The sequence below is a fragment of the Neolamprologus multifasciatus genome, chromosome 7, assembly GCF_963576455.1.
Source record: "Neolamprologus multifasciatus chromosome 7, fNeoMul1.2, whole genome shotgun sequence".
NCBI classification, from domain to species: Eukaryota; Metazoa; Chordata; class Actinopteri; order Cichliformes; family Cichlidae; genus Neolamprologus; species Neolamprologus multifasciatus.
This window is the reverse complement of record NC_140445.1, coordinates 10851145-10874641: the sequence shown is the minus strand read 5'-3', so window position 1 is coordinate 10874641 and position 23497 is coordinate 10851145. Positions and strand designations below refer to the sequence as shown.

The following is a 23497-nucleotide window of genomic DNA, read 5'->3' as shown; positions in this document are numbered from 1 at the left end:
TTGTTTTTAAAGCAGATTTTTCTGATGGCTACTCTAATTATTATACAGCTTTTAAAAAACTGTATAATACCATTAAGCATTATTTAAAAGTGTTAGTCTATTCCTCAGAAAGCAGCAGGAAAAGGATACAAATTCCATCATGATTTTTAATTTGCAACTCTAAATTTCATAAAGCTGGGATACAATGCTTTCTCCTATGTGGCAACATTTTTAAAAAATAATGTAAAGGTCCAGAATGAAGTTCAGTGTGATTCCTATAATTGAGTCCAGTTGCTTGATAAATATGGGCCAAGACAGCGGTGTTAATCCAGCCATCAGAAAGCACTGTGGCTTTCAGTTATATGTGCTGTGTTTTTTTCTTTTGTTATTGCTTGTTTTTTTTCTCTTTCTTGTGTCTGCTTTTTCTCCACTCCGCTACCTATCCATCAATTTTCCCTTCTCTGCTATGTTTCTTCCTTCCTCATCTCTTCGTTTCTTGAACCCCCCATCCTTCATCCTCTCGATTCTCTACTTTTGCTTCTCCTTCTGCCGTTGTCGTTTTTAGTTTAACTTAACAGATCTGGACTGGAGTCAGCTGAGTAAGAAAGAATGTGTCAAGTATGGTGGTATGCTGGTGGGGAACTCCTGTAAGTATGTTCCTGACCTGGCCCTCATGTCCTTCATCCTCTTCTTTGGCACCTACTCCATGACAGTTTCTCTTAAGAAGTTCAAGTTTAGCCGCTACTTCCCAACAAAGGTAAGCAAATCCTTATACTCAATAACTGCACAAAGAAAACTCTCCCAGGCTGCCTTTAATTCCTGCATGTGAAATGCTGGTTTCCTTTCATTTGATGTTATGCCTATAATTACAGCATCAAAGTAGTGACATTTAAAGAGCAACGCTGGTGATATTCCTTTTAAGGTCAAAAAGATCTACCAAGTAGGCTATTGTAAAACTCATTTTTACAATAATCAGTCACTTAGACTAAAAGGCTAGTTTTACAGCCTCTTCAAGTGAGATGATCTGCTTCTTTAGCTATTTTAGCATCTGAATGGTTCAGTTTTCAGTTTTCATGCAAGCACTTAGGCTTCACAGAGGACTGAAAACATCCAAACTTGTATACTTCTGTAAGGTTGCATGATGAAAATGAAGAGCAACAACTAAATACCAATGAGACTTTGGAACAGATGAGAAATAATAAAGTATTGTTTGGCTACTATAAACAGAAGCACTTTCAATTTCTCACAAGATTTAGAGTGAGTGTTAAATTGTTCTCAATAAAATGACACATCATGGGAAGTGCCTAATAGGCAAAGACAAATGCCATCATACTGCAAGAAGACATCCAAACGTCTGCCAAGCGATTTCTGGCATGGCATAATTATATGCACTTTGTCTACTTACTTACGTAGTCCATCTAAATATACTCATTAGAAATGTAGAATATTACCAGTGTTTTACTTTAAAACTTCACCTACACAGTATGTGCTCGTTATCCAGACAACCAACCTTACACTTCCATATGTTTACCAGAATGTTCTCTCCATGTTGTTTTCCCCCCACTGCTTTCCACGTATGTGCTCCAGCTTCGCACACTGATCAGTGATTTTGCCATCATCATGTCTATCCTGGTCTTCTGTGGGTTGGATTGTCTGTTGGCGCTGGACACACCCAAACTGCACGTACCCACTGAACTCAAGGTCCACCCTTTCCTAAATACCTCTCTCATCTTGTCAGACCTTGTTCTTAGGACACTACTGGCCACTCAATTCTTTCCTCAGCAATGTAGTTGTTTACACATCTAAACAGGATTTGGAGTGTGTGGATTGATCAATTTTACACATTAACTGAGTAAATAATCTCTTTTCTCTTTTCACTGTCTTGCTTTCCTCATGTATCTACCACTTTCTTATACTTAAACGTATGTCTCCCGTCATCACTTTTACTGTGCACATTTGTCTTTGCCCTCCTTTTGTCCTGTGTAATTGTATATGGACTGACCTATAGCTGAGGAAGCTAATCAGTGACTTTGCCATCTTCATGTCAATCATGTCCTTTGTGGGTCTCGATATACTGATGGGGTTAGACACACCCAAACTTATCGTGCCAACAGAGTTCAAGGTATTTGATTTTTCACAAAATTATTTTTAAAAAAATATATATATCCTGTCACTTCAAAGAATAATTATACTTCTAACAAGAGCACTCAATGAGCCCAACTCCCCCCAAGCAGCAAGAGCTATACTAAAACTTATACTGATGTATATGTAATGTGGAAATCCCCCAATTATGAAATTGCTTTCGTAGATCATTTGTGCTGATGTCAGAATAATATGGAAATCTTTTGCAGTATATTCATCTCTTTGTGTCATCATGAAGTCATAATGTTGTATTGGAAAAGAAAAAAAGTTTTTGAAGAGCTCAAAAAGAAAATTTTTATGTTTATCTTTTAAAGTTTGGAAATGATTCAATGGAAACTAAGGCTTTTTCTCTAATTTGTGGGACCCTGACTTTATATTTTGTTATCTTTACCTATATGTTTGGACCAGAATTGGCTAAAATCTTTGGCTTCTATAAGCTGTAAAAAATTGAGATTTTAATATATACTGAAAGCAGTCTAAAGTACATTGTTGTATAAAGCACTTTGAATGCTCAGGTAGAGTAAAAAAGTACAATATAAGAACCAGTCTATTTACCATGCAGTGTGTGATTTTTCCAAAACTTCATGGCATTATTCTGATGTCATAGGTCATCGCATAAAAAAAATAGAAATACATCTCTCTCCATGTCGTTTCATATAAAAAATGACTCAATATGTTTCCTTGAATTTTTTTTCTCCCTCCCAATATCAACTTCGACCTTGAGCCTTAACTGTGAAGATCAAATAGTACTCTGCATCAAATGGTACTCATGTCCACCGAGGCCTAGTATATTAATGCGAATTTTAAAAACCATAAAATAGTGGTTTATATAACATTTTTACTGATTTTCACATGTGCTGTGTCCTTGACCCAATTTTCACCTAAGTTAAATCAGCTCAAACTGTTACTGGTATTGACCATTACACAAAGTCTGAAAATGATATCTTGAATACTGTCGCTAAAACATATATATGCGTTTAATTTTGGTTTTTTTCCCTCCTTAATTCTGGGTGCATTCTAGCAATGGTTAGAAAATAACTTTTAATGTAGTTGCTGTTATATTGTTGTTATCATATTGGAAGTTTTTATACTTCTAACATGATATAAATTATGCTTCCAATATCGCCACCTATGTATAGCTCTTTAGCGGGAACTATTTCAGGTTTACATTCACTGGACACTTTCTTAGATATGCCTTGCAATGTAAACCCCATTTTAGCTTTAGTCTTAATGCTTTGTAGGATAGATTCAACAAGTTGGTGGAAAATATGTTTATGTAGGTTCTCATTCATCCAATTGATGGTAGGCTAAGGCAATTGGACTTTAAGCTTTTGGAATATGTTTCAACTCTCAAGCTTCTTCAGTTTTTAAACTGATAGGTGAAGAGTTTCAGGTATTTAAGCCGTACTGGAGGTTGTCCCTTAGAAGGTAGTCATTGGCCCACTATTAATGATGTGCAGACACACTTTCTGCTTTTAAGTTTAGGCTTAAAACTTTTCTTTTTGACAAAGCTTATTATTAGCAGTGGATCAGGTGACCCCGAATCCTTCTTTTGTTATGCTGCAATTAGGTTAAGCTGCTGGGGGCTTCACATAATGCGCTGAACGTTTCTCCTTCTCTCACCTCTTTTCACTCACTGTCATACACCACTCTGCATTTACTCATGAGTTATTAATCTCACTCAATCTCATTAATTTCATTTTCCAATCTCACTTTGAACATCAGCAGGTCTTTTTGACTAAGTCTATAACCTTCACTCAATTGAGTTATGGCATAGTCAGAAGTAATTTGTGCTTGTATCTGTCACATTTTCACACAAATTGCATTTTCAAATGCTTATACTATAGAGCTTGTTCTACACTCAAACCACTTGTTATTTTCTGGAAGAAAATTTGATTAGATATTTGTGCTACATATGTGTGCATTTTAACAGGTATACCTAAACAACCAATGATTGTGTATTTAAAATAATTTAATATCAAAAAGAAAAGACTTAAATAGTTCAATTAAGGTAAGGCACTGACCCACTTAGAATGGAATTTTACAAACCCATAGAAATTATCCAAGCTATATAAATATGCTATCGTTTATATGTGTAGCTCAAAATGTACATATTTATAAAACATACAGAGATAAAATGTGCAATTCTTTTTTAGTGTCTAAAATAACAATTTGGCCGATAGCCAATTTTGTTGCTTTTTTTTCCATGTTCCCCTTTTTGTGTCCAGAAAACATATCTCTTCATTATATATAAAAAAAGGATTATTTAAAAGTCTCTGTTCTTTAATGCAAAAGTAATGTGGCATACTAGACAAATATCATTCATTCAGTAAATGGCACCTTAATTGCTATCATCAGGTCAACATCTGATAAAAGGTGAATCCTCACTGTTCCACCCCTGAAAAAGTAAAATGGCCAAATGGCAGATTAATGGGTTTAAAATGGTAGTCTGGAAAGAAATGGACATAATCACAGTGGCTGAGACAAGCGTTTTCTAGCATATGCATGACTTTTACTTAATAAATGATCTGCACAATTTTTATTTTGCCGTTGCAACCTAACACAATTCTCTGATTTCCTCTTTCACTATTTTCTGCTAGTATGGTAGCTTCACTGTATTTATATAGGTTTGAAATATAAAATATTTGACAGATGATTAACTAATGCTTAATAGTGTGAACTTATTATAAAGTGTTACCAATATTTCTTCTTTGTTGTTATACAGCCTACACGTAGTGACCGGGGCTGGCTGGTGATGCCCTTTGGTAAGAACCCCTGGTGGTGGTGTGTGGCCAGTTTCGTTCCTGCTCTTCTGGTCACCATCCTCATCTTCATGGACCAGCAGATTAGTGCTGTCATTGTCAACCGCAAGGAAAACAAATTAAAGGTCTGCAAACACCTAAGTTGAAATGGTCACAGAAGAGATAAATATATAGAGTATATTAAAAAAATTCTGCCTAAATGTTAACAGTTATAGATATAGATATTATCTGTGAAAGGTAATGAGAAGAAAAAATACCATGTTTACAACTTGAACAATTGTAACTTGAATTGTAACAGTACTGCACTACTGCTTCAATACATTACTATACTAAAGCAATGAAAGTGTCATGATGCTTTGTGATACTCAAATTTAAAGCAAATGTATTATTTGTGTTTTTGGTAATTTTTGAACTGTTTACACAGTTCATGATTACATGGGGAGTGGATCTTCTGGGTAATTTCCCGTTATTGCACCCAATTTCAGAAAAGCTGTGGCTACCACTTGGACCTGTTCTGGGTAGGTGTGCTGATGGCTGTGTGTTCTTTCATGGGCATGCCATGGTATGTAGCAGCCACTGTCATCTCCATTGCTCATATCGACTCACTGAAGATGGAGAGTGAATCTAGTGCCCCTGGAGAGCAACCACAGTTCCTTGGAGTCAGGTGGGACCCCTCCCCCAGAAAAAAAAAAGCTAACCATCACCAGCTTGGTGTTTTGAACTATTGCATGCTCATAGGCTGGTAATATATCGATTGGGGGACAAAGTGGGGGGGAATAAATTCTATAAAACTTATTTTTGGAACCAGAGGAGTGTCCCCTGCTGGCTTAAGGAAGGATTAAGATGGTGAAAAGTGAAAATGCTTACTTCACTTTTGAGATCTTAAAGATAGACTGCATAAAAAAAAGAGTCCTTATTTCAAATTAAGGTCTGTGTGGTTTCTGATTGCCTAAATCACCTTTTTGTGTGGACCTAGAATAAAGTTTTAGGCTATGCTTTTGATTCTTCACTTCCAGAGAGCAGAGGTTGACAGGCACTTTGGTGTTTGTCCTAACAGGACTCTCAGTCTTTCTTGCACCTATACTTCAGGTAAGTTCGTAGATGAGACTGATGTGGTGTCAGTAGAAAGTTTATATTGGTTTTATTTTAAAATGTATGTTCTGTTCAATTCAGTACATCCCCATGCCTGTCCTTTATGGAGTCTTCCTCTACATGGGAGTGGCTTCACTGAGTGGCATCCAGGTATACTACAAAAAAATACATATATATATACTTTTTTTTCTCCATGTTTTTCTTCATGGAAACTATAATCTATATGCCAATATATATTAAAAGAAAATGGTGCATAGATGAAAAATCAGACACAAGCAGAAAACAGGAATAACAAAAATCCATAGTCTTTTTCAGTGTAAACGAATTCATTTTCAAACACCATGTGACCTTTACTTGATAGGCAGATATAGCAGCTGACAGCAATTTTGCCAAGACTGTCTAAAGTCAAAAGTAATTTGTGTTTGTAATGTGTAACATTTTCACACAAATCCTATTTTCAAATGCTTATACTACAGAGCTTGTTCTACACTCAAATCACTTGTTATTTTCTGGAAGAGAAAAAGGTGGACGACAATTTTGTTTTTTCTCAGAGGGCCAGATTGTACAAGCTTAAGGAAATGAATGAATTTATAATAACATATAATATAATTGACAGATCAATTAAAGCACTTAAACTCAATTCAGTTTTATTTATATAGCACCAAATCACAACAAGAGTTGCTTCAAGGTGCTTTATATTATAAGGTAAAGACCCTACAATATTAGAGAGAAAACAGAAAGAATGGATAGGATATCCATCAAGACTAAGTATCTGGTTAGACAGTATGTTTCTAAGATTTTTAGGGCTGAGTACAATTACCTCAGTTTTATAAGGTAAATTATTTAAGTAAAAAATTAGATCATCATCAATGAGACTTGATATTTTTAAGATATTTCTGCAGGTTAACCATTTGGTGTGTTTCATCTGGCTTCATGTATAGACAATGCTGGGTATCATCTGTGTAGCAGTGAAATTGTATGTTATGCCTTCTAATGATACTGCCTAGGGGAAGCATATATAATGTGCACATGATATGCAGTCCTTGCACTGAACCCTGTGGAACATATGGCATAGAAATAGAATATTTAACAGTATTCTCTGAAATTCCTCATTTCTCTTATCACTTCCTAATAACATTTAAATTTACTCTATTAGTTCTCTATTCTCTATTAATCAGCTATGTGCCACAGGCCTTCAAAGGCAACAGTAATTAAACCGTTTCTTGAAAAACCATCATCACTTGACACAGATGTCTAAGCTAATTAAAGGTCAATCTCAAATCTCTGAAAAAATCTTCAACTGCAGAGTAATGGTTTATTTAAAGAGTTTCAGTCAAGTTTAGGAGTTCATCAAATCAAATTAACAGTGTTAGTGAAGGTTAGAAGTGATCTGATGGCCTTTGATGGTAGAATCATCTCTACTTGTCCTGCCACACCTCAGCACAGTGTTCAGTGCAGTTGACCTTAATATTTTATTAAAGCAATTAGAGCATGTTGTAGGCATTAAAGATAGTGGTTTGAATCATATCAAATTAGAATCTGCAAATTGAAATGTAATAGATTCCAATGTGTTCATGTAAATGGAGAGTCCTCTTTACACACTGAGGTTAATTGTGGAGTTCCACAGGGTTCCTTGTTAGGACCAATTCTGTTTACATTATACAAGTTTAACTTAGGCAGCAACATTAGAAGATATAGGAATGGAATATATGGAATAATTGGAATTTTTCATTTCTGGTAATTTCCTGGATGACATAATGTTCTGCTTCTCAATTCAGATAAAACTGAGGTTATTTTTCTCTGCCCTAAAAATCTTAGAAATATGGTATCCAATCAGATGCTTACTCTAGATGGCATTACCTGGGGCTCCAGAAACACTGAAAATTTTGCAATCATTTATGACCACCTTTAATGAGCATATTAAGAATGTAAGAGTGCTTTCTTCCATTTTTGCACAATCTCTTAGAAACATCCTGTCTCAGAGTGATGCTGAAAAACCAGTTCATCCATTTATTACTTCTGGACTGGACTACTAATTCATTATCATCAGGATGTTCTAAAAACAGAGACTAGAAAAAGAGTATACTTTGCCTATACTTCATTGCCTAAATATAGAACTGCATTTAAATTCCTGCTACTCGCATGGAGGGTCTTGAATAATCAGGCCCAATCTTCTCTTAAAGACCTCATAGTGATATATCACCCAAACAGAGCACTTTGTTCTCAGAATGCTGGCTTAATTGTGGTTCCTAGGACCCTTAAAAGAAAAATGGGCTCAGGCCCCTCTTCTTTGGAACCAGGTCCTAGTTTGGATTCAGGAGACAGACAGCCTCTCTACTTTTAAGATTAGGCTTAAAACTTTCCTTTAAAAAAAAAAAGAAGCTTATAGTTAGGGCTGGATCACTAACCCAAAGCAGCAACTTGGTAGAGGTTAATTAATCATCAACTCAGTTTTTTGCAGTCTGGATTGAGATAGTTTGTCTATTGTCTTAGAGCATCTGTCTAAAAATAATGCCCAGGTGCCTATAAGAATGCTGTAGAAATTTTACTGACCTCTTCTTGAATATAGTTGGGTGCTAGTTTTCTAATTAATCTGTAATCCCCATGTCTGTAGGTTCTCAGTCTTCCAGATCATAGTAATCTAAGGAGCTTGGAAAGAAAGTGACGGGACTGCGTTATGTATTAACTATTACACTTCACCTCTCATCTAGGAGGAGGAGTGAGACACTTTCTTTCCAAGCTTGCTAGACCGGTGTAATCCTTGTTTCATCTCTAAAACACTAAATAAAAGAATACCTTAAAATATTTTCTCGATTTCTTTGTTCCAGTTCTGGGAGCGCATCAAGCTGTATCCAATGCCGCCCAAACACCAGCCAGACTTCTCCTTCCTGCGTCATGTCCCTATGAGACGCGTCCACCTTTTCACCCTAGTCCAGATTGTGTGTCTGGCTGTTCTCTGGATCCTTAAGTCTACATTTCTGGCTATCATCTTCCCAGTAATGGTGAGGGTGTTCTGTGTTCTTCTGTTTGGGTAAATGAACTGATTCTTACATAGCATCATTCTATGCTCCCAGAACACTCAAAGCACTGTATACAACTTGCCTCCTCATTCACCCATTCACACAAGCACTTCTTCTATGCTTACATGCTTTCCATCTACTAATCACGCACATTCATACTCTGATGGAATCGTCAAAGAGCAACTTGGGGTTTGTATCTTGTCCGAGGATATGTGGGATTCAGACTGGAACAGCCAAGGATGGAACCATCAACCTTTCGATCAGTAGATGATCTGCTATACATACTGAGCTACAGGAACAATTTATCAAACTAAACTACCAAGAAGGGTCATTGTATAGCTATTAAACTAAAAATTATTCTGGCTAAAAGTAAAATTACACGGATTAAACTGTCTGGCACGTCCTCTGACGTGAACAAAAAAATATGTCGAAACAGATGCTTTTCTATCATCATTTACTCAAAAAGCAGAAAGCAGGAATTACAGTTGTACTGAAAAAAGGTTACATTCCGGTTATGATGCAGCTAATAACTTTAGCTTGATTTAAATAATATTCAATGACCTTTAAGAATGCCCTATTGTCTTATTTTATTGGTCCCGTTTGGAACCTTTTGTAAATTTCCATGTTTTACCTTCCAAAATAACTAAAGTTATCAACAGGATATAAAGAAGCAAAGGCTTTGACATTTTCCTCTAAAGTATCTATGCAGAAGTGGGAAAAGTGCATGCTTTTGTCACTTAAATACAAATAAAGCTTTATGAACACTCTTTAGTCACCTTTTTTCACTCACTACGTGTTTTATTCACCACTCTCCATCTTTAGCTACACTTGTTGCCATAGTGTTTCTTTTTGTGCTGGCTTCCTCCCCTCACCCCTGGAAATGTGATAAGCATATTTGTTATGTGCTTGTTCAAACAGTATCACACATTCAAAAACATTAAAATGCTGCTCCTAGTGATGAAAGTTTTTGTTAAATTTTGAAGAGGATAGCTAGAAAAACTGCTTTATTTTCTACTCTAAAGCTTTGTAGTTTTTTCTTTTCATTTCTTTTTTCAGATTTTCTGTCTACTCTGATATGGCAAAGAGTAGACAGGAAATCTGACAGATATTGATTTGATTTTAAAAATGCATTTCACTTAATAGTGATCCATATAAACATTCAGCTCAAATCGACACATTCCTAAATAAAAGTTCAGAATTATTTAATGTAAACAGACTACCTTTATAGTCCCCAAAATTTTGAAAAACCTCCAGCTCATCCATTTTGAAATAATACTTATATTCCAACATCACTCTTGAAAAGCTGCACACAGTCAGAATTTCGTCCATTATCAATCTAATATTTTCTACTCAAGTAGATTGCCAAATTGGATTGACCCTGGAAAAATTCATCAGTCGTCCTTTTTTTCTTCTTTCTTTTGTCATATGAAAACCTGAAGATAAAACACTGTTTTGTAAAATATTCTCCAAATGATTCCCAAATACAACTAAGTATTGAAAATAAATCTATTAAACATTATACAAAACAATGAAAAATGTAATGTTGCTTGTACAAGTTGGTTTTTGTCACATCAAAACCAACTTTCAAAGGATCTCTCCAAGGCATATCATTTTTACTTGTTAACTTGCTTTATTTAGAAATGGTCTAGAGCAGACTCGAACCCACGCCCCTCTATTTCAGAAAGTCTGCTACTGAGCCACTGGGCCTCATTCACTGATATGATGATAATAATTGTATTAGTAGTAGTACAACTCTCTTCAATTGTGTATTATTTATATAGCGGCGATTTACAACAATGGCAAGATAATGTTAATCTACCTGGTTTTGTAGATTCTCGGTCTCATGGTTGTACGGAAGCTGCTGGATTTGATGTTCTCACAACATGATTTGGCCTGGCTGGATGATATCCTGCCAGACAAAGACAAGAAGAAGAAGGAAGATGAGAAGAAGAAGAAGAAAGACAAGAAAGCACCAGAGCCTGAGAGTGATGAGGAGGTGAGGAAATGCACTATTTGTCAAGTGTGGATCTGTCTTTCTTAGTATTAACTGTGTATTTAAGTGTGTGTCACTCCATCTGCTGTGGTTGTGTCGATCCTGGGTTTATTTTCTCTAACTAATACTGTATGTTTCTCCTCTCCCACAGTGTTGCTGAAAGGCACTTCATTCCCTCTTACTACAGTCTTCCTGTCTGTCCATCATCTTTTCAGTACATCTTTCACCTCTCCCACTTTGTTCCAACCTTTAGAAACAGTGTGTGTGCTTATGTATACCCTTTGTATTTATGCTTCATCCAAGTCTTTGTCCATACTAAAAGGGTTGCTTGACAGCTGTGTAGAAGCACAAGTGATGCCCACTGATGGCTTTAAAGGATAAGCTTGGTGTTATTGATCAAATTTTTATTAGCATCTTTAGCTTGGTCACTATCAGCAGTATTAACTTTGCCCAGTTCACTGAAACACTGAAATTCTTGTCTCATAAGCCTCTGCTATTCATGCCTGGGGGAGATGTTTTCCTGAATTGTGCAACACAGTTAATAAACTACACTCTTCAGTTCAGTCAGAAACCCAGCACAGACCAAAGCGATCATCCATGAAAATAGACATGAAAGTAAGTGGAGGAGCAGGAGTGGATGTGGGTTGCAAAGCAGCTTGTTGCGGCTGAAGGAACTGAAATGGCCCTATCTGAGATTTGAAAATCTGTGGAAGGGTATATGCTGAACCATCAGCTGATGTGGGCTGGAGTTGAGATCCAATTATGGCCGAGTTAGAATACAAATAGAATAGAAATATCCTTTATTGTCGCTCATTAGGGAAATTCAGGTGTTCAGCAGCAAAGTAACAGGCAGAGGGAGCATGCAGATTCAAAAAAGAATTTACAACATGAAAACATGAATTTAAAAAATGTAATTTCTAGCCATGAGAGCAGTTCCTTCTTCTGAATGTTGGAACACCGTGCCTCTGTAAGTTCACCATATATATATATATATATGTGTGTGTGTGTGTGTGTGTGTGTCCTGGTTTTCCAACACCTGACGCCTTGGCGCCTCTGCTGGAATCTCCAACAATGAACTTATGGAATCCAACCTTTCGAACTACTCATCTTGCAGGGTGCTGGAGACTGACCCAGATTGCCTCCAGGCATCCCAATTAAGTGCCCACTCCCCACCTCTCTCTCTCTCTCTCTCTCTATTATCTCTAGTCAACTAAGTGTGTGTTTACATGAGATTCACTGATCTTCAACCCCACCTTATTCCCTCTTTCTATTTCTCTCTTTTAACATGGAAAATTTCATTACATTTGAACATTCAGTCACATGTGAATAGGCTTCAGTTGAGATTTCATTAGCACATTCACTTTAGCACAGTCCCTTTTAATTCAAATATGTTTCTCTTTAAAGCTCTGTGTTTGTCAGTCACAGTTTACTCTATAGAATACATACAATACAATCCCCTTTCTCACTAAATAGAACACTTTAAAAGTCAGGCATTAAGAGTGTTGTGTCTTGTGTGTGCTCTTATTTACTCACACACAGACTCACTCTCATATTTCTCAAGGCCATTTCTATACAGGCTGTCAGCTAAGCCCCGAGTTGCACCTGTCTCTAAACTCATTATTTTCCTTTTTATTAACTTTCTATTTCTATTAATCATCTTTAGGCAAACTCAATTGTCTTTATATTTACTGATTGTGTTCTGATCATTATTGTGCATAATTAACTATCAGCAAATTCACATACAAATCATAATTCTGTGTTTATCCCTCACAACATTTAAAACTACGTTCTTGATGAAAAATATGATGATGGGTTGATGACATAGTTGTTATCTTCTCAAACTCAAACTTGAATAAAAAAGTTGATGATGTCTACACACACAAAATCTAGACACCAGATTCAGTTCAATAATCAGACATCTCTCTACTAAGATACTGATCAGACTTATTGCTTTGATTTACCTTTGATTAACAATAAAAAGGATCTATTTACTAGCAGATAAGGAAAAGTTCTGTTTTAGGAGTTTGGCCATTTTCAACACCTTTTTAACACATAAGGTTGGGTGTCAAATCCTTTTATCCCCGGCTACTACTCCACATTATGTGGATTGTACGTGCGTGCGTGCGTGCAAAAGAATCCCCTCTTGTCCCTGCGGGCAGTCTATCCTTCAAGCTCGGCAATACCTCCTACGACCATACTGAGACTAACCAGCTGATCTGCTCCACAGCAGCAGTGATCAGTGAGGTGCTTGGCTGCAAGATAAACAGCCACAAAGAGCAGTAGAAGGAGACCAAAGGCCGTGGAGGGAAGTTAGCTAACTATCAGAGCTGCAGAAAGATGCCTAAGCAAGCTCTCCATACCTCAGGCCTTGGAAACTTCAATCCCATAGCACAAGTTACAATCAAGTGTGGGATCTACCAAGGACATACTCTGACATACTCTGTCCCCACTGCTGTTCTGCATAGGCCAGAACCCCCTCAGTGAGATCACTGACAAGACTGGCTACAGGTACCGACTACGGAATGGAGCAGTGATCTACATGGAAGACAAAACGCTATATGCCCAGAGTGAATGTGACTTTGATTCACTGATACACACCACCAGGATGCAAAGAGGTCAGAAAGTCATTCAGACTGGAGAAGTGAAATCAGATGGTAAAGAAAAGAGGGAAGGTAGTCAGAACTGAGGCGACTGTACTACCAGAAGGCAACATTGCAGACATAGAGGACAGCTACCTGGGACTCCCACAGGCAAATTGGAACCACGAAGAGGCTGCTAGGAAAGCTGCAACCACTAAGTACCTGCAAATGGTCAGGCAAGATCTGAGGAGTCAGCTGAACGGTAATCATAAGATCTGGGCTATCAACACCTACGACCTGCCCGTGATCAGGTACCCAGCTGGGATAATAGAAGGAGGAGATGGAAGCCACTGACATCAAGACCAGGAAGGTCCTGACCATGCATTGAGGGTTTCACCCCAAGTCCAGCACACTGAGATTGTACACTAAGTGGAAGCAAGGAGGCCAGGGACTAGTGAGTATCAGAACCACAGTCCAGGATGAGACAATGAACATTCACGAGTATTTCAGGAAGATGGGTCGACTGACCATGTTCTCAGTCTGCCGCCTCAGACAGCAGAAACCCAAGAAAGAGGAGCAAGAGAGGAAACCATCATGGAAGGAGAGGCCCCTTCGCAGTATGTACCACCGGCAGATAGAGGAACTGGCTGACATCCAGAAAACCTACCAGTGGTTGGACAAAGCTGGACAAAGACAGCATAGACACACTAATCATGATAGCACAAGCTCTAAGTACAAGATCCATAGAGGCTGGGGTCTATTACGCAAGGCAAGACCTTAGGTGCAGGTTCTGTAAAGATGCCCCTGAGACATAACAGCAGGGCGCAAGATGTTTGTAGGCAGGTCATACATGGAAGGCCAGAACCAAGTGGCTGGCATAATATACAGAAACATTTGAGATGAGTATGGCCTGGAAGTCCCAAGGTAGACATGGGAGGTCATTAGGGTGGTTGAGAATGACCAAGTTAAGATACTGTGGGACTTCCAGATACAGACGGACAAAATGGTGATGGCTAACCAACCGGACATAGCAGTGGTGGACAGCAGAGGAAGATGGCCATAGTGATAGACTTAGTGATACCGAATGACAGCAACATCAGGGAGAAGGAACATGAGGCTGGAGAAGTACCAAGGGCTCAGAGAAGAGCTCAAGAAGATGTGGAGGGTGAAAGTAACAGTGGTCTCAGTGGTAATCGGAGCACTCGGGGGAGTGACCCTCAAGCTAGGTGAGTCGCTCCATCAGATCCCAGGAACAACATCCTGTCCAGAAGAGCGCAGTCCCAGGAACATCAAAGATACTGCACAGGACCCTCAAGCTCTTAGGCTGCTCCTAAGCTGCTAGAGTACCTAATCTTGAAGGATAGAACATCCAATTTTTCCTGTTTTTTACAGAATATTATGTACTTTAATGTCTCACTGCACTCTGAAATGAAAGCATAATACAAATAAGCAATTGTGATTTAAAAAAGAAATAATGGAATAAATTATCAGACCAAAATGTATTCTAAACTTTGGACTCAGTAGCAGTAGCCACCTTTGGCAGATATAACAGCTGAACACATCTGTGGCATTCTTCCTACAATAGAAATCAAATATTCTTCAGAAAGTTCTACACATATCTGTTGCACAAGTTCCTTTTGCAACCTTCATGTGTGGCACATGAAGGTTGCTTTGCTTTCGCTCTACTGTCCAGTTCATCCCAAACCAACTCAATGGGGTTTACGTATGGAGTCTGTGCTGGTCACTCCATGTTTTCGAACTTTTTTCTGCGGTAGTTCTCGCATAGCTTAGACTTATGTTTTGGGTCATTATCTTGTTGTCCAACTAGGCGTATACCACAGGGTATTGCATTACGCTGCAGAATGCTGTGGTAGCTGTTTTGGTTCAGGGTGCCCCTCACCAACCCTAGATCCAGTAAAACAGCTCCAGACCATCACACTTCCTCCTCCATGTTTTAAAGTTGAGTCCGCACACTGTGGAACCATCCTTTTGCCTACTCAATGGATGTATCGGAGAGCAGCTTGGGGTTAGTACCTTGCCCAAGGATACTTGGCATGCAGACTGGAGCAGCCAGGGCCCAGCCTGATGACAGTCTTGGGTGGAGAGTCCCTGATCCAGGCACAGGTGGAGGGGGGTAAACTGATGTTAATCAGGTTGTCAACCAGGATTCGAAGAATAATAACGGTAGTGACCGTATTCTATGAACAGAATTCTGACATAGTTTCCTGGTTGCTCTAGGTGGCAGATTTCTGTGTGTCGAGGGCTGTGGCAATGGCGTCCTCTGTCGATCTGTTTGTGCTGTAGGCAAACTGATAACAGTCTAGGTTTTGCGGGAGGGAGGCCTTTATTTGTTGCAGGATCAGCCTCTCGAAGCATTTAGTGACTGCAGACATCAAGGTGATAGGTCTGAGACACTTTAAGGTAGATGACTTGTTAACAGGAGTGATGGTTGCTGCTTGCTGCTATATGCTGGTGTACCTGGGTTTTAAGGTCTCTAATAAAAACATCAAGTCTTATCCTTTAAGATTCTAATTTCTCCTGCATGCCAACTGCTTCCTCTTTTTGTCACTTAGCCTGACAGCTCTGCAAACCCTCCAGTGAAGATTCACATGGAGACCACAAAGCCCCACTCAAAGTCAGACCTTTCCCAAAATAACCCTCCCACCCAAAGCCTATCCTCAGATTGTGAGTACACTAATAATTTCTATTATCTATGTGTCAGCATAATTTATGTTGTAAATATTCAGTGTTATTAACTAACACAGATGAGGTGCAAACAGCATTCAATCTTGTTTGTGACATTGGATCTTTTGTAGATTTCACTTTGACTGTTGCAGTAATGCACAGTATCTACCAGTTTTCAGTGAATGTACTTAATAATTTCTTGTGTTTCTGTGTTTGTATTTATGTTATCTGTTTACATGCCTGTGTATGCTTGTTTGGTGTTGTTTTGTGCATATGTTCTCTGTCCATATGTGTGCATGTGGCTTCTTACAGGAGATGAACCCTTACTCAACAGTCACATCTGATCAAAATGAGCTAGACCACAGGTACTGTGTGCTGAAATTGCACGTGCCCTACAGTGATCTGATATATTCACCTGACAGGAACATTGGGGACAAAACTGTTATTTCCAGACCACAAAACACAGTTATAAATAAGAAACACACATTTCATTGAATTATCAGCTTCTGTATTGTATTTCTATCCCTAGTATGTAGGGTGATGATTTAGATGATCATAGACTTAGACGTTTTTATTTGTAGAGCTTATGTTTGAAAGCTTGTGATGTTTCTGTATTGGAAAGATATAGAGTATATAGACAATGGAGTATATAGATAACGGAGATGTAATCCAGTGCACTTTCATAGAAACTGTATAGTGCAGCGTATGAAACTGTTATTTTAATTGTTATTATTATTATTGTTATTTCTATGCAGATCTGTATGTTTGGTATTTGACAGCTATCTCCATTACTGTAAGTTTGTGATTTTGTTAAAAGCAAGAAGTTATAAGCAAAACGTGTGTTGTCAACTGTGACATTTTGATACCAATAGGAGTGAAATTGGAGCCATTGGTACTACGTGACAATTGTTTTATAGCTTTGTTCTGATTCCTGCTATAAATACTGTTCATAAGTTTGTGACTGCAAAAATTATTATTATTTTTTATTTTACTATTTTCACTGAATTTTAGCCCAGTTTTCCCAAAGTTGTATAACACTTAAAAGAAATCAGTTGTTTCAAAAACAAAGTAAGTTAAAGTTACTTGTTGTACAATAGTGCATTGAAATCATTTTAAACTCTTCAAACTCTTCAGGGACTTTATTCCCCCCCCCCCCCCCAAAAAAAATCTATCTACTGTAATGTGAAAAATCTCGAGCCACAACTCATTTCTTTACATTTTGTTAGAAAACTGGGAAAGGGGTGCAGTGCTTTATTCAAACATGTGCAAACATGAATGGAAATTAAAGCCACTGAGGCAGCTTTCAGTTATTTATTTAAGTGTCATAGAGAAAACTTCTAAAGGCATCTTGAAGAACATTCAAAGGTCTTCTTTGGACCTTTCTGCCTTTTGTTCTGTTCTCAAGACTATCCCACGCTGCTTCAATCATGTTACACAGATTTTATGCCAGATACACCTTCTGCTACAATCCTGCCATTTATCGGGGATTGTGACCCCCAGAGACTGTGTTTGTGCCTCTTTCCAAAATCACTCCAGGGATCCTGTAAGGCCACAAAAACAATTTCAAGATACCATGTAGTAAACTGATAATCCTTGGTGGTGAGATTTCTTCTTTAATCCTGCAAACCATAGCTATAAAAATTCAATTTAGGATGTTTTAATCTGAAACAGTAAATACCCCAAAACATTTGAAGCCAATTTGAGAATGGACCTCCATCTTAACATGTTTTTCCTTTAAGTATGATCTTAACAGGTGTATCTGAATCATGTTGAAGTCTGGGATAAAAAAATCAACTTAAAAAAAACACACTACACCTTCACTAATGCAAAACAGATTACATTTTTAAATAGATACAACTCAAAGATTCAGTTATACATCTTGTTTATGTGCACATGACACTCCGTTTAGCTCAAACTAGTAGTCTGATACAACAGTCCTGCAATCTTTTCTCAGAGTTTTGTGATGAAGTGAAGCTTTTCACTGAATATGTATCCACACAGCTCAGTCCACTTAGCCTGATGTCATTAGCCATTTCAAATATGTTTAAAACGGTCCATTTTAACTCCAATAACATGATCTCCCAGCTGTCACAATAAACTGCAGCATTTAGGAATCCAAGAGGATTTACAAGATCCAGCTGATTAGAAGTTAGCAGAAAATTAGTTATACAGTTGGTATCTATATATATAATTTTGCGACTGAAATCTTTTTTGAAAAAAGTATGTGCAACATGCTGTACTGTAACTTTGGATTCATATGTAAGAAATAAACAACAAAAACTAAACTAAAAAATAGCAGTGATGTTTTGAGGGTTAGTGACATGCTATTTGGTAGATAGCTACAGAGCTAAGGTTAGACTTGTATTTTTTTCTGTGCTAAACACTATAATGGTAAATGGCCTGTATTTGTATAGCGCTTTTACTAGTCCCGCCTAGGGACCCCAAAGCGCTTTACACACCCAGTCATCCACCCATTCACACACTGGTGGAGGCAAGCTACAGTTGTAGCCACGGCTGCCCTGGGGCAGACCGACAGAAGCGAGGCTGCCATATCGCGCCATCGGCCCTTCTGGCCAACACCAGTAGGCGGTAGGTGAAGTGTCTTGCCCAAGGACACAACGACCGAGACTGTCCGAGCCGGGGCTCGAACCGCCAACCTTCCGATTACAAGACGAACTCCCAACTCTTGAGCCACGATAGCCCAGAAAAACAAGTTTTTTTTTACTGCTTGTTTTGTTATGATCAGATATAAATCAATTTTTAAAAAGATGGTGACAGTGAAAATTGTGTTGATACTTCGGTAATTAGACTTTAGAAACCAATGGAGGATGTCACAGTAGCTATATCCATCTTTTATAATGAAAGAATAGAAAGACAGACAAGCTTTTTTTCCCTGTTTTTTTTTTAAAATAAAATTATCATCATCATTCATGCCTTAGCAATGGCTTTCTTGCTGCAACTCATCCTGTCAAACCTGCAGCTCAAAGTCTTCTCTTCACAGCTGAAACAGACTTGCTTAATACGACCAATACTAAGCTGTACTTTGAAGCTGTTGTCATGTGAGCTGCCTATCAGGCAAGCCGTTAACTCTCAGAAACTTGTCCTCTGATTCAGTTATGTCTTCGGGTCTGCAAGACCTCTACCTGTTTGAGTTTGCCCCAGTTCCTGAGTGCCTTTTGATGGTGAAGGAAACTGTACTCACTGACACCTTAACTTTCTTTGCAATTTCTCTGTAGGAAAGACCTACATTTTTAACTGTTCGTGTTTAAGTGATGGTCTGTCTCGCTTCCATTGTTTATTGCCTTTTTCTCGCAATTTTTGTAGCAACACACTACTTTCTGAAGTAGAATACTGTTCTACTGATGCTCATGAGGGTACGGTACCACAGTGTGTTTCAACACTGCTTTTATGCAGACAGAGAGAGTTGTAAGTATTCCAGAAAAGTGGAACACCTGTAGAAATTAGTAGCACCAAATTTCAAGGTTTGATCAACCTCCATTGCTGCAGAACAGCTTTAAATTGTTAACCCATTTTGCGTTCCCTGAACACATATGGAATTATTCAGTAAACAAAAAAGTGTAAAATAACTCAAAACATGTTTAATATTTTAGATTCTTCAAAATAACCACCATTTCATGGGGCTGGTGACTTGGATGAATTCATCATCAAAAGCAAAGAGGACTCTTAGATTTCCTTTCCTGGAGTGGTCCGCATGTGAGCCAGTTTCATCATAGTGCTTGATGGTTTTCACCACTGCACTCTTTAAAATAACATAACATAATAATAAAATAATAACTCAAAACATGTTTTATATTTTAGATCCTTTTAGTTTTAGGTATTTAGTTTTAGCAATTTTCTGGACTGATTGACCTTCAGTTCTTAAAGTTACGATGGACTGGCTTTTCTTTTTACTTAGCTAAACGGTTCTTGCCATAATGTTTTGAGTTATTTCACACTTCTTTTGTTTACTACATAATTCCATATCTGTTCATTCACAGTTTTGATGCCTTCAGTGAAAATCTACAATGTAAATATATCTTATAAAGTTTTCAATCAATATATTCATTGTTCATTCATTGTTAATTATTCAGACTCTTTAAAAATAATATATATATATAAAATTTTCCTAAATGGCATTCCAAAAAAATATAAATATATATGTATACCATCATGGAAGGATAGGCACGGCATGTACCACCAGCAGATAAATGAAGTGGCTGACATCATGAAGTCCTACCAGTGGCTGGACTGAAAGACAGCACAGAGGCACTAACCATGGTAGCACAGGAACAAGCTCTGAGCACAAGATCCTTAGAGCCTGGGGTCTATCACATGCACGCCATGCCATGCAGGGCAACACCATAACCAAGTGGCTGGCATAATATACAGAAACAAGTTCCAAGGTCAAAATAGGAAGCGCCCCCTATGGTGGTCGAGAATGACCAAGCTAAGATCCAGTGGGACTTCCATATACAGACAGATAAAATGGTGATAGCTAACCAACCGGACATAATAGTGGTAGAAAACCAGAGAAAGATGGCGGTAGTGATAGATGTAGCAATACCGAATGAAAGCAATATTAGGAAGAAGGAACACGAGAAGCTAAAGAAGTACCAAGGGCTCAGACAAGAGCTCGAGAAGATGTGGAGGGTGAGGGTAACAGTGGTCCCAGTGGTAATTGGAGCACTAGGTGCGAGTGGCTCCCGCAGATCCCAGGAACAACATCCGAGATCTCTGTCCAGAAGAGCGCAGTCCTAGGAACAGCTAAGATACTGTGCAGGACCCTCAAGCTCCCAGGCCTCTTGTAGAGGACCCGCAGGGGCGAGAGGGTAATATATAACTAGGAATTCCTTAATTTATTTTTTTATGAAATTGAAAACTCAATTGCAAGTTTCAGGTCAATCAATCACACATGAAGTTTATTATATAAATTATGGTCAATATTGGAATCAGAAAAATTATTGAGCATACACTCATTGTTTCAAGTTGACAGCTAATGAGCCTGAGTCCTGAGTTTCACAGTCAGATCTACCCATTGCTCTTTGTTTCCAGCTTCAAAACACCAGATGGTAATGCCAAAAACACTCACATTCAAGTTTTCTGGCAGGATGTAGCCGCTGTGGCACAGAGTAATCACCAGTTGTTGACACAGTGGCTATGACCAGTGGAAAGCAAAGCCTCTTGAGGACATGGAGCAAAACAGAAATATCAAAAGTGAAAGACAACAGCTCATGAAAACCCTCAACACTCCAACTTATTAAACACTGCCTCTCAGTGGTTAAACCTTTGGTTACATTTTGCAGAGGGTAACTGCCAAATGCTGTAGAGAAATATATTTAAAGCTTTGTTTTCTGGTACTAATAAAAATATGTTTTAGCCAGAAATTATAAAATGAATGAATGAAAGACGATATAATGAAATACATAACAGAAGGATGATTTGTTGCAGGACTGCTGGTTCAGTTTGAGGTCTGATTTCCTAATAAATTGAAAAATTGGAAACTGTGAAAGTCATGGAGAGTAAAAGTGTTCCATCACCACTGTTCCTCAGCATCACTCTGCACCTGAAGATCTCCTGTCCCCCCTCACGTGCCGACTCTGAACTCAGCCTCAGCCCTCCTCTGCAACACCCACAACACCAGCCTGTGCCCAGGGTCAGCATCCGTGTGGAGTCCGATTGCGAGGAGTCTGGCTTCCACTTCAGACAGCAGCAGCACAACTTCTACCTGTCTGATGACTGGCCACTGCCTAAAATGGAGAAAGAATCTTGCAAGAAAAAGCAAGATCACTTTCATAACTCCTGTGCTGAAACCATTTTGTAAAAACAAACAATGTTGAAAGGTGCAAAGTGTTGCTTACTGATCACAGATCATGTCTAACATTGTTTAAGTGGGTTTTTTTTGTAATTATCAGCTCTCAGGTCTGCTTTGGAAACCAGCTTCTTGTAGTTCCAATGAGAAAAACCAAAGCATATTAATGAATGCACAATCCCTCTCTGAAGCAATTAGATAACTGATAAATAGGTCAGTTTAATAGGTCAGTGTATTTAATGAGTGGTCAAGCATGATCTACATGTTTATGTGCATTTCTGATGTAAAACCCTGATCTAAAAAATTAAAAAAGAAACATCCATTTAAAAGCTCTTGGTTTGTTTTTGTCATAACAGCGTTCATGCAATTCATTTTCTTGTCAGGAAATGCTTTCCCCAGAGTTTCCCTACTTGTATTTAGAATAAATTATACTTAATGTACTGTATAATGCAGTACTTTCTGTAATATAAATATGAAATCAATTTTAAAGCAAATGATAGCATGTAGCGGAGTGTTCATTAAATTTGAAAATACATCTTGGCCTTCTAATCACAGCTAATGAAAGAGTCAGTTCAATGCAATGACATGCCATCTACAACACCAGTAGATGCCTTATTTGACCCATTACATGTTCTGAAGCGGTTTTAGCTCATGTATTAATCTGTGATGTACCTTCCTGAACCTTCCAGTTCAGTGGTACAAAAAAAAAAATCACAGTGAAAGGTTCAGAAGTGACAGAAGCTATCTAAATTTTAGACAACCAAACCTGTGAACTTTCAGTTTTAGTTAACGTAAAATGTACAAATGGTAAACTTTATTGGAATTTTATTTTTAATGAATTGAGACATAGAATGAGGAGTACTTTGGACTAGATGGCACGATACCACTTTTTTATGTCCGATACCGATATCATAAATTTTTATATCTGCCGATACAGATATGAATCCGATATAGTGTTTTTAATCAGTAAAACTGTTTTTTAATATTTTGCTGCATTTTGTATAAGTTCATACTCAAGTTTAAATAAACAACAACACTAAAGCTATTCATTTATACCTGTGTGTAAAAAATACACTGCACCCAAAATATTTCATAGTTCAGCAATACTGATCAATCAAATAAACTTAAACCTACTCCATCCTCCCTATTCTGGTATTTTAAGGAGTACTTAGCAGAAATATTAAGCAACCGAACTAATAGGGTTGCAAATTCCCAGCAAAAAAAAATAAATAGGGAACCCCCCACCCTCTTCCTCATGATGCTTAATCGACGTAATCAACTTTAATTTGATGCAGTGTGAAAAAAAAAATATATATTTTTCAAGAATAATTAAATAGATTCAACATCTTTCTTCTACAGAATTGCAGACTGCACAGATGGTACCTTCCCAAAGGAAAAAGTAGTATAGCTTACTAGGGTTGTTACGGTTTGGAGGA

The 23497-nt window shown here is 37.9% G+C and overlaps 1 protein-coding gene across 12 annotated transcripts in view; it reads left to right on the top strand.

Annotated features, from left to right (window-relative positions):
• slc4a5b (solute carrier family 4 member 5b) overlaps positions 1 to 23291 on the top strand; it is a 60012-nt gene extending 36721 nt beyond the window's left edge. For 7 of the 12 annotated variants that reach the window (XM_085168127.1, XM_085168128.1, XM_085168124.1 and 4 more), the window contains 10 exons: positions 545 to 736; positions 1988 to 2101; positions 4847 to 5008; positions 5369 to 5547; positions 5900 to 5972; positions 6057 to 6125; positions 8804 to 8977; positions 10827 to 10991; positions 16565 to 16617; positions 21803 to 23291. In XM_085168127.1, the coding sequence (XP_085024253.1) occupies positions 545 to 736; positions 1988 to 2101; positions 4847 to 5008; positions 5369 to 5547; positions 5900 to 5972; positions 6057 to 6125; positions 8804 to 8977; positions 10827 to 10991; positions 16565 to 16617; positions 21803 to 22073 (1452 nt within the window). In that variant the 3' untranslated portion in view covers positions 22074 to 23291. Of the gene's footprint in view, positions 1 to 544; positions 737 to 1566; positions 1681 to 1987; positions 2102 to 4846; positions 5009 to 5368; positions 5548 to 5899; positions 5973 to 6056; positions 6126 to 8803; positions 8978 to 10826; positions 10992 to 11139; positions 11970 to 16140; positions 16253 to 16564; positions 16620 to 21802 lie in introns of those variants that run through there. The other 5 variants (XM_085168133.1, XM_085168126.1, XM_085168123.1 and 2 more) reach the window with 3 other exon arrangements.
• The last annotated feature ends 206 nt before the right edge of the window (positions 23292 to 23497 follow it).